Source organism: Ictalurus furcatus, chromosome 22, assembly GCF_023375685.1.
Source record: "Ictalurus furcatus strain D&B chromosome 22, Billie_1.0, whole genome shotgun sequence".
In the NCBI taxonomy this organism is placed as follows: Eukaryota; Metazoa; Chordata; class Actinopteri; order Siluriformes; family Ictaluridae; genus Ictalurus; species Ictalurus furcatus.
The window spans coordinates 4,737,276-4,748,600 of NC_071276.1; the positions used below are offsets into that span (position 1 = coordinate 4,737,276).

At 38.3% G+C, this 11,325-nt stretch overlaps 2 protein-coding genes across 5 annotated transcripts; both read right to left on the bottom strand.

Annotated features, from left to right (window-relative positions):
- Positions 1–445: 445 nt before the first annotated feature.
- Positions 446–4,051, bottom strand: LOC128599274 (C3a anaphylatoxin chemotactic receptor-like). Of its 4 annotated transcripts, XM_053610787.1 has the most exons (3): positions 3,658–4,051; positions 2,654–2,772; positions 446–1,824 (listed from the first exon to the last, which is right to left on the bottom strand). In XM_053610787.1, the coding sequence occupies exon 3, from the start codon at positions 1,808–1,810 to the stop codon at positions 761–763; it is 1,050 nt and encodes a 349-aa protein (XP_053466762.1). In that variant the 5' UTR covers positions 1,811–1,824; positions 2,654–2,772; positions 3,658–4,051; the 3' UTR covers positions 446–760. The 4 variants fall into 4 exon arrangements, with proteins under 4 accessions (XP_053466762.1, XP_053466759.1, XP_053466761.1 ...); XM_053610784.1 differs by having other exon boundaries at positions 446–2,772; XM_053610786.1 differs by lacking the exon at positions 3,658–4,051 and having other exon boundaries at positions 2,654–3,370.
- A 3,213-nt stretch (positions 4,052–7,264) lies between these two features.
- On the bottom strand, positions 7,265–11,090 carry LOC128625721 (chemerin-like receptor 1). Its single transcript, XM_053654321.1, has 2 exons — positions 10,919–11,090; positions 7,265–9,557 (listed from the first exon to the last, which is right to left on the bottom strand). Exon 2 carries the CDS (start codon positions 9,543–9,545, stop codon positions 8,502–8,504), a length of 1,044 nt encoding a protein of 347 aa, XP_053510296.1. The 5' UTR covers positions 9,546–9,557; positions 10,919–11,090; the 3' UTR covers positions 7,265–8,501.
- Between the last annotated feature and the right edge of the window lie 235 nt (positions 11,091–11,325).

The window sequence follows — 11,325 nt, forward strand, 5'->3', positions numbered from 1 at the left end:
TGGAAAGTCTGTGAACCAAGTTCCTGTCATCACTTATTATAGCTATAAACAGTTGTTCCCAAACCATTCTCTCTTTTTTTTTTCTTTTCTTTTCTTTATACCGTGTCATGTTTTACTCCTTACTTAATTTATTTTAAAAAGTAAACTAACTTTGAAGGATGAGAGCTCAATACGTCCTTTCATGACCTGAAGTAAATGTAATAATTCTGTGTAAATGTTTCTTTCCACATACATTCTCTTAAAGCGAGGATTATTCAATATTATACAGAGCGCTATTTATTTGTATTTCTTTAGTTTATTTAAAGAACAACATGCTGTACATTTCACATCCATTTATAGTTACATTTTAATGCTGTGGAACGTCTGTGAAACAACTTCCTGTTGTCACTTATATTATTACACCCCATCACGTCATGTTTAGTTTATTTTTAAAAAACCTAACTTCTCTCATCTTTCAAAGTTAGGGTTTTTAATAATAAATTAAACATGACGTGATGGGGTGTAATAATATATGACGACAGGAAGTTGAGCTCAGTACATGCTTTCAATCTGAAGAAAATGTAAATCTTCTGTGTAAATGTTTCTTTCCACATACATTCTCTTAAAACAAGGATTATTTTGCATTGAGATTATTATTCAGAATTATACAACGTGCTGTTTATTTGTATTTCTTTAGTTCACTGTTATTAAGCTGGCTGTTAAGAAGCAGAAATTAATTCCTCTTTTTGTTCATATGGAATTCTTTAAAGGCCTGATAACTTTAGACTGTACTTGAAAGTTTGCCGTCTCCTGAGTTAGTAATAGACGTCCCTCGTAGTGTACTCCGGGCTTCCTCCTCGAATGTGCTCTCAATCTTAGACAGAAGTGCATAACATTTACTCTTAAAGTCCTTTCCCATGAACGCATAAAGCAACGGGTTCATAAAACTGTTGGCGCTGGCAAGAGTGCTTCCAAATTTTTGCCCGATAGGGAGGATATAGGCATATTTTAGGTTTAGTTCCAATAAGTTAAAAATGTGATAAGGCATCCAGCAAATGAAGAAAGCAGCTATCAGTGCTGTCATGATCTTAAATGGCTTATTGGACTTCGCCGTCTGGTTATTTTTCAGCTTTAGGGTGATGAGGACATAACAGATGATGATGATCAGTAAGGGGATCACAAATCCAAAAATGAATCGGCATACCACTACAGCAATATGTTCTTCATCGTGCGAATAGTTGTAGTAACAGACATGTTTTGAGTTGTATATTGTTATATCTCGGAAAATGGCCGGTGGCAAGCTAAGCAATGCTGAGATAATCCAGGCTAGTGCAACCATCACCAAGGCCCTGCGTATGGTGCGCTTGTTTTGTGCCCATACAGGACACATAACCACAACACAGCGATCCACACTAATGATGAGGAGGAGGAAGATGCTGCTGAACATGTTGAGGAACAAGACAAAAGACGTAAACTTGCACATGAAGAGTCCAAAGTCCCATTCACGTTTAACAATATAGGCAATGGAGAAGGGCAGGAAGGCACAGAAGAGGAAGTCAGACACAGCGAGGCTGAGGTACCAGACAGTGTTGACTGTTTTCTTTATCTTAAACCCTGCGATCCAGATCACCAAACTATTGCCAGCAATACCAAGAGCCATAATAATCACATTGGCTATTGCCAGTAAAACACAGATCACGTCAGTGCAGTGTGCTGGAGCCACTGTTGAGGGCACTAATGCTGCAGATGAACTGTCCATTATATTATCATTGTCATTATATTCAGGGTAGTCATCTGCTTTAGCTGTAGTAGAATGTAAGACTGAATCCATGATGATGTTTGAATCTGTAAAATGGAGAGAGAATAGCTGAAAATAAAATATGAGTTTTGTTAGCAAAATGAGGAAAACATATTGGGTCATGAATTCTGTGTTTTGTTGAAAAATGTTTTGTATTGTGAATTTTATATTTATTTTTTGTGTGAATTATATATGTATTGTCCTTATATATACATACACACACACAGTTGTGCCCAAAAGTTTGCATACCCCTTGCAGAATCTGCCAAACCTCAATACTGTTAAAAAAATAAGAGATCATAAAAATCCCATGTTGTTTTTTATTTAGTCCTGTCCTGAATAAACTATTTCACATAACAGATGTTTACATATAGTCCACAAGACAATAGCTGAGTTTATAAAAATTACCCCATTCAAAAGTTTACATACCCTTGATCTTTAATACTGTGTGTCGTTTCATGGATGATCCACAACTGTGTTTGTTTTGTGATAGCTGCATAGCCAGAAGTCACCTACCATATAATCAGGTGTTCTCAAAGTTTTTGCATATATGTGCAAAAAGTTTGAGAACACCTGATTTAGTTTCTTTCTTTCTGTCTCTTCATATATGAAATGCTTAAATACATATGCAGTGTTATATCTTACATTAGGTGGTTTAAGACTCTCACCAGACATGAATACATTTCACAAGCAAATTATTAAAATTGAATTCAGCTGTGCAGAGAGAAAATGAAAAAGAACAGAGCAGCAGCTACTGAAATAACGAACGTACTGATAACATCAAGCGTATCTTCTAGCTTCTCAACTGCACCATATACCATTGCACTCAGGCTTTCATTCAAATCTTGGGTTTATTTTATCATGAGCAATGACTCACCTTTCAAATGCCTTCTTCAGTAAAGTTTTTCAGAGCTAAGAGTTTTCCTTTTAATGGTGCAGGTCCAACGTTTTGGACAATTTCTGTCTTTCAGTTCTCCTTTGAGGGACGACGCAGTTCTGAGAAAAGAAAAGTGAGTTGTTAACCACACATTTTATGCTTCCGCACCCTTACTTAAAACAGTGGGTCACTGTGGTTGCAGTGCTGGGGTCACATAGGAAGAATGTTTTTGGTTGTTTTAATGCAGTACTAATCAGTCAGTTCAGCTAACCAACATATCTCTACATACTCTAACTCTCTATCTCTCTCTCTCTCTCTCTCACACACACACACACACACACACACACACACACACACACACAAACAAACAGCTGTGCAGCAATATGTACGGTGAGTTCCTCCTGTGAAAAAACAAAATACTGGCTTAATTTCTCCAATTCATGTCAAGAAAGACAACATTGCAACATGATACTGTATACTGTGTACAGCAGTGGTGTATTTGGGGCCATACACATGTATACATTTTGCATATAATGACTTCAAAGGATCAATATTAGCGTATACCCTTGGTATACCCACTTGTTTTCCGGGTTCAGAAATCCCTTTTGTACTTTTGTGTTAGCTGTATCGCATGTTTTTTTCCTTGTTTGAATCTTAGTTGTAATTGCTGCATTTTATTTGAATTGCATCAACTGAAGACATTGTCCCCCTCTGACGCAGTCAGGTAAAATTTATAAAAGTGTATGAAGAGTACTCGGTGCTCATCAGTATTTAGTACTGGGAATCAATCTGTAGTCTTCTGTCCCTACTCAAGAGAGATTGACACTGAACTTTTCGGTGTTTTGAACGGATTTACTCTTTCTCTTGCACTGCTTTAATCACAATTCATTTATGATATTGTGGTGCATCACAATTTATTTAGTATCTATCAACATCTAGTACTGGCTTTACAAAAATCATTACATGACAGGTGATGAAATGAAACGATTCAAAAAAGCACTTACTTGTTAAAGTCCTCCTGTTTGGAAGGCTCACAAGTTGAAATCCTCTTATGTCCATTTTGGCAAAGTGTTTTCTCTCTATCCCCCTTACAGGCTTGTGTAACACCTTTCATCAATTTTACTCTCCATTTAAATTAAGATATTTTTCCACCAAATTTCCTTTATGGGCTGTAGGACCTCAATGCATAAGCAGCAAAAAATCACCCATCACATAAAGTTTGAATCATGAGCCACCTTTGACTTTGAGGCACCAAGTTAATTACAGCTCGTGGCTGACTGCGGGGTTCTCACTATACTGCGAACAATCTAGAAACCCTCACAGATTAGGAAACCTTTCTTAAACTCATTGATCTAGACCACTGGCTGAGATCTGATGGCTGGCCTACAGGATGAAAGCCCTGACCCTCAGCTGATAAATTTGGGAAAAAGGGGTTGACTCACCCAGACAGGCCCCTAAGGACAATCAACACAGGTGAGGCCCTTTGTTCTCTCACCCAGTTCACCCTGTCCTTCTCACAATGTTTACACAGAGTGCAAAGGACACCTCATATATTCTAGAGGACTAAGAGAATACTGCAGGAATAATACCAACAATCAACAATATTCAACCAACATCTTCCAGGAGTTCTCTTCAAGTAAAATCTGTGGAAGTTCTCTGCAATCAACATCTGCATGAGCAAGTTCCTGGAAAGCTTCCTGACTCTAGTAGTGAAAGGACCAGAAGAAAGGCGGCCAAGCTCATTAAGCACCCCGCCTTTGAGACTCCACTCCATTCATCATTCCGACTGGTCTGATGAATCCCCCCTTGGAAGAATCCCTTGTACACAAATGATGTAATGAGGGAATTCCCCAACTAGAGTAACTTAAACGTAAAGTATGGCAATAAAGTTCTTCTAAAGGAAGCGAAAATTAAATTAATTGTTGATGGGTCGTTCGGGTCGAGCTCTAAGAACAGCGTATGTCTGTGTCGTCTGTTTTAAAGATACATGGCTTATTTGCTTTCTTGAACTGCCGATCTTGTTCCTATGTTCTTAATATAAAGTTTCACTATATTTAGCATATTACTGCCGGCTGCCATGGAGGTAATATCTGATGCATATTTAATAAATACACTAATACAGGTAACCTAACCTAAATAGCTAAACTTCCCTTACATATAATAATGGAGGATGCAGGCAGCTTAATCTAAACAGCTTTCCCTGCAGGCTTATCTTTTCCCCCCAACTTAACAAGTAATTAACAAGCCATCAGTAGTTAAATATTCACACTGAGATACCGTGCTGGCAAAGTTATTAAATTTCTGGCTTATGCTTTTCCTTAATTTGTGTCAAATGTCATTTTATATATATACATACATATACATATATATATATATATATATATATATATATATATATATATATATATATAAGGGCTGCACGATTATGGCCAAAATGATAATCTCGATTATTTTGAGCAATATTGAAATCTCGATTATTTATCACGATTATTAATTGATTTTAGTGACAACATATTTTTATTGCACTTAAACATTTAATAAGTTTTCTCATGCCACAATATAACACACAAGTAGGCATGAGAAAACTTGAGCTGGTCAACTATGACAGAATTTAGGAACATAGTGTGAGCCATGACGCATTAATTTACCTTCTGATAAACTAAATGTAATATTTTCAGTTAATTTTACAGACTGTATGCAAAAAACAACCGTTAACCTGTTTGCCTTGTAAACAAATACAATAAACATCAATGTTCAGTGTCTGCGGCTCTTAAATACATTTAAAGCTACACTATTAGACATTTTCCACTGTCATGGTTCTGGGCTGGAGTCAGTTCTCGAACCGCTCTGTGTATATTGTGTATATATCTGAATAATCTCATATAGGATGTGATTGGGTGAGTTCATTTACCCGACAGATGCAAAGCGCTTTAGTTTAATGGTGCTCATTAGGGATGTACCGATCAGGCTTATTACAGCCGATACAATCCAGATACCAATCTTTTTTTGTTTAAGTTTTAATCCGGAGGTCATAAACAGTTAAATGTAAGCTCTCTGCTCGTGGTCACTGTTAATTGAGTTAAAATAATAGCAATGAGAAATACTGTTGGTTAATTGATAAATAAACAAGCATAAAATATTTATTTTTAAATATCTTAAAAACAATAGAGAGTCCTAATTAAAAGTAGGCTAACACAAAAATGATCCATATTAGGAAAAAGGCTAATAGCTTTCTAAGGAAATAGTGAACTAAGCTTAAAATGTCAGATTGATATTAAATGCAACTCATAGTAATTAAACATTATTTCATTTCTCATTTTATTTATATTTTATGAAGTTATTATAATATCTATTTTTTATATTAAATGATTTATTTATAACTAAGCACATTTTCTGTCTTTACATTTTAGTAGTTTTATTTTTGTTTGTTTATCAGTTTTAGATGGGTTTCCCAGTACAGTGTCCATGTCTGCTGATAATAGTGTGTTTTGGGGGGGGATAAATCAAAACATGGACACTGATGTTGAATTTTCTAGTGATATCTGGCAACCGTGAGTTTAAATGAAGTGAATTAGAGTTAGTGAAGGAGAGCGGCAGTGTACTGCATGTGTACAGACTGAACAGTTCCTACTCTTGATTATTTAATAAAGAAGTTTGAATTAAACCCACCTTGTAGCGTTAGCATTATTATTAATTTACTCCGCGTGAAGCCGCTGTGTCTACACGAGCAGGTGGAAGTTGCGGGGTTTTTTGCGGGATCAATAAAAGATGGCGGTTGTGAGCTCGGAGAGTTGAGAGAAACCGATGATGTAGAGTTACTCTCTTCATCAAAATGGCTTCTCTGCAGTATTTACACACTTGTTCGGTTGACTGAGGAAATGAAAAGCATTGTGAAAGTAACTCGGTGTAGATGCATTTTGGACTTCCTGTAGGTTTTATTCCGATTGTATTCTACAACTCCGAACAGGTCACTCGCACCGGTGCGAATAAATATTTATTCACATTCGCACAAACTACTTTTCAGTCGCAAATGCGAGTGAAATTGTCGTACTGTAGAGCCCTGAGTTTATCTGCAAAGTTTTTTCCCGTTGTGCGTGATGACGTTTAATGTCCCCGTCAACCTCTGTATTGCCATTTAGCATCATGCTAGTGTCATGATTTCCCCTCTCACAAGCGCTGGAGCTCGAAGCGAAGCTAGCCGCTAGAGGGCTGAAATCCTAACTCCGTTTCGGGCTTTTGGTACTACAAAATGACGTCATCCCTGCGCCGCGCTATGTGATTGGCTGTAGTTAGGAAGCGCTTGATCTGAGTGGAGAAAACAGCGGAGTTTTCTATGAGCGGAGGACGAACTTTAAACGTTAATATCGAAGTCGATCATGTTCATTTAATCATGGGCAGTCAAAATCGTAATCGCGATCGATATTCGATTAATTGTGCAGCCCTCTCTCTCTCTCTCTCTCTCTCTCTCTCTATATATATATATATATATATATACATATATATATATATATATACATATACACATACATATACACACACAGAGAGAGAGAGAGAGAGCAAGAGAAAATGCAATCTGTCCTGTTAACCCATTTCTATGAATGCATATAATCATGTTGTCACATAATGGAGGTTGAGACAGAAGCAAGTGCAGGTAAGGCAGTTTAATCAAACAACAAGAGGTAAAGGATCAGGCAGAAATCAATGTACATAGGCAGGCAAAGGTCAAACAATCAGGCAAACAGGCTAAACTAGGCAAGGCAGAGAATCGAGGTCAACAGAGTAAACAAAGTCAAGAACCAGAAAAGCAAACACAATACAAGGCTTGGAATAATGACAGAGATTAAGCAATTGAGCATAATACTTCACAAAGGCTAAGTGTTTGAACAGTTTGTTATATGTGTGTTGTGATTGTGCGTGTAAATTGGATGCAGGAGTGCGTGATTAGAATGAAGGCATGTTCTGAGAATTGCGGTCCATGACGGCCATGTTTGTAGGCCGCAGTGCAGGATGGGAATTGTAGTCATTGGTTTGATGTGATATGACAGAACCCTCCCCTGGCAGTCCTGGCCCTCTGAGCAAAATGTTTTCAGCTGAACCGGGAGACTGAGCGGCGTCCTCAGCGGAGCAGGAAAGCGGAGCGTCATCCTCCATCGACTCTGCAGGCTGAACTTGGTTGGCTGTGTCAGCAGACTTGGGCGTGAGCAGACTTTGGTTGTTCATGACGTCGGCTTCAGGCGTGAGCAGAACTGGTTGGTCGTGACATCAGCTTCAGGCATGAGCAGAACCTGATTGGTCCTGGCATCGGCTTCAGGCGTGAGCAGAACCTAGTTGGTCCTGACATCGGCTTCAGGTGTGAGCAGAACCTGGTTGGTTGTGATGTTGGTTTCAGGCATGAAGAGATTTTGTTTGGTCATGTCAACACACTCTGGTGTGAGCATAGCTTGGTTGGTTGTGACGTCAGTTTCAGGCATAAGGAGATCTTGGTTGGTCATATCAACAGACCCTGGCGTGAGCATAACTTGGTTGGTCATGATGTCGACTTCAGGCATGAGGAGAACTTGATCGGTCGCGTCAACAGACTCTGGCGTGAGCATAATTTGGTTGGTCGTGTCAACGGACTCTGGCGTGAGCATAATTTGGTTGGTCGTGTCAACAGACTCTGGCGTGAGCATAACTTGGTTGGCCGTGACATCGGATTCAGAAACTTGACCTGGGAAGCCGTCTCTTCGACCTCGGACAGAAACTTGACTTGAGAGGCTCTTTTTTGACCTCGGACAGGATCTTGGCTTGAGAGGATGTCTCTTCGACCTCGGACAGGAATTTGACTTGAGAGGCCATTTTTTCGACCTCAGACAAGAACTTGGCTTGGCCTCTTCGACCTCGTACATGAACTTGGCCTTTCTTCTCCTATTGCATTCTCGATCTTAGACAGGATGGAGTTCCTAAACTTCTGCCTGAAATTATTGCCCATGAAGACATAGAGAATTGGGTTGATGAAGCTGTTAGCTGAAGCAACTGCGGTTCCGATCTTAAGCCCAAAGGCTATGATGTCATTGGGGAGGCTCTGGTTCAGTTCAACCAGCACAAATGTGTGGTACGGCAGCCAGCAGATGAAGAAAGTCCCGATGAGTGCAGTCATGATTTTGAACGGCTTTGTGGACTTTGCCATCTGGTTGCTTCTCAACTTGAATATAATGACTGAGTAGCAGACAATTATGACCAGGAAAGGTATAAGGAACCCAAAAATAAACCGGCAGATGGCTATAGATTTGTGGCTGTGCTGGCTAAAGTAATTATTGTGGCACCGGGTTCTGCCTAGGTGGTGCTGAATGTCACGGAAAATAGTGGACGGGATACTCAAGGACACTGATAAAACCCATGCAAGAAGGACTATCAATGAAGCCTTCCTTATGGTACGCTGGTTCTGTGCCCAAACAGGGAACATGACAGTCATGCAGCGATCCACACTGATGATGATGAGAAGAAAGATGCTGCTGAACATGTTGAGGAACATCACGAAGGAGGTGAACCTGCACATGAAAAGTCCAAAGATCCAGTCAGATGTGGCTATGTAAAAGGTGTTGAAGGGCAATGTGGCACAGAATATGAAGTCAGAAATGGCCAGGCTGAGGTACCAGGTGGTGTTGACCGTTTTCTTCATCTTTAAACCTGCAATCCAGATCACCACACCATTTCCCACAACCCCCAGTACAATGATGATCACATTCACAACCAGCAGCAACATGCACAGAATCTCTCCAGAGCAAAATTCATGTACATTGTGAGACATATCCATGCACGTTTGGTTATCATCCGTGTAGTTTGCATAGTCCGTAGATACATAATCAAGCATGAAATCGGTCGTGTCCATGATAAAATTGTAAAAGCTCATCCCACTTTCCCCCTGTGGAAACAAGAATACTGCTTTAGCTTCATGTACTTATTACAGCAGGAGTTAGGTACAATTAGGGCTTGGTCTTCTGCAACTTATTATTATTTTATCATTACACTTATCATTACAATTAGTTTTTAATTCAGTCACAAGTTTCCATCTCAGTTACTGATTGAGGATCTTTAACTGATTTCACAAAATCTACTTTTAGTAAACATAAAGCACAGTTTAACATAAACATCAAAACCTTCAAAAGGAGTTAAATTTGCCACATCCCAGATACTTTATATGCTTTATGTTCCAGGTGCTGATTATTCAGATACTGATTATTTAGAAGGTGTTGATTAATTTTCTATAACAGCATCTTTAACTGTAGTTCTGGCTGTAATTCAAATCACAGGTTTTATTTTAATGCGTTCATGCTAATACATTATAGTTTCTATAGGGACTTGTATTGCAGATGCGCCACATAATCTAAACTGAATAATAAATAATAAATGGATTAAGAAATACTTTATCTTTCTAATACTTGATCATTTCTATAAAAACACAGGTACTTGTATGATGACACTCCACATAAACGGATTAAAATTGTGAGTAATTGTTGAAATGGTGACATTTTCTGTTAGGAGGCTTTTATTTAGTGTTTTAGGAAGTAGTCCCCAGTGTCAGTGAATGTTTTCTAACTCTGGGAAGTTCTCGATAACGCAACCAGCTTCATTTTTGTCTTGTTACATTTTAGAGACAGGAAAAAAACGAGAGGCTGGTGATATAACAATTGTTTACAGCTGTTATAATGGAATGTCATTCTTTAATAAAATTCTAAATAAATAAAACAACATCAACATCAACCCAGCTTCACATCAGTCTGTATCACACCACCCCGCTGTTAATTATTTTCCTACAAGAGCACGCCCCCAAGTGGTTCATACGTTACGTGACTGCTGTTTAAAAGTCCGCCATCTATTAAGATAAACTTTATTCATCCCTAAGTAAAAATTCAATAATAAATTATTATTAAAAATGTTTTAATAATATTTAAAAAAGTAACCATCCTTGCTCATTTTTGACTTAATGGATACTATGTAATTGTGCCAGGAGGAAATTGTCTAACAAATAAATCTGACACAATTCTTAACCAACTGCTCATATTCTGTCACACTGTCAATCAAAAAGATAAACTTCAATCCAGTGTGAACTGAGGAATGTTAACTGGAAATATAATTTTATTAACTAGCAGTTGTCGGAAAACTGTAATAAAACTTTTTTTTTGTTTAAAGTGAAAGTAAATAAGGAAACCAATTCTGACTAAAATCCCTTGTAGATATGCTTATATATTTATTTCAGTAAAAATAGTAATAGGAAGCACTTACCCTAAGGAAATCAGACTGGGTGTCATGCTGGTCTTTGACAGCTGTACTGTGTGGGCTGTTTATATAAAGTTAACAGTCAGGTACTACCTCTTATGAAACAACTTCTGCAAATACCCTTTCACAATGTAGTCTTGTTTTTCTCCACATCTACATCATCCCCTAATTTCACTTCCGTATCAATACTAGGCAATAATGGACAAAATATTTCTTTTTTACATCTTGTTTTAGAGCAGCAGATCCTAAATTCTGCTTTGTATGCCTAAAGACTAGGAAAGTTGGCTGATTTTTCTGGTGTAAAACTCCTCATTTAGGAGTGATAAGATTTTGTTGATACCGGCCTCAGAATTAAATTCTTGGACCTACGCTGCTGTCACCCACTCAGTACTTGAGCTCGAAGAAGAAGTCGT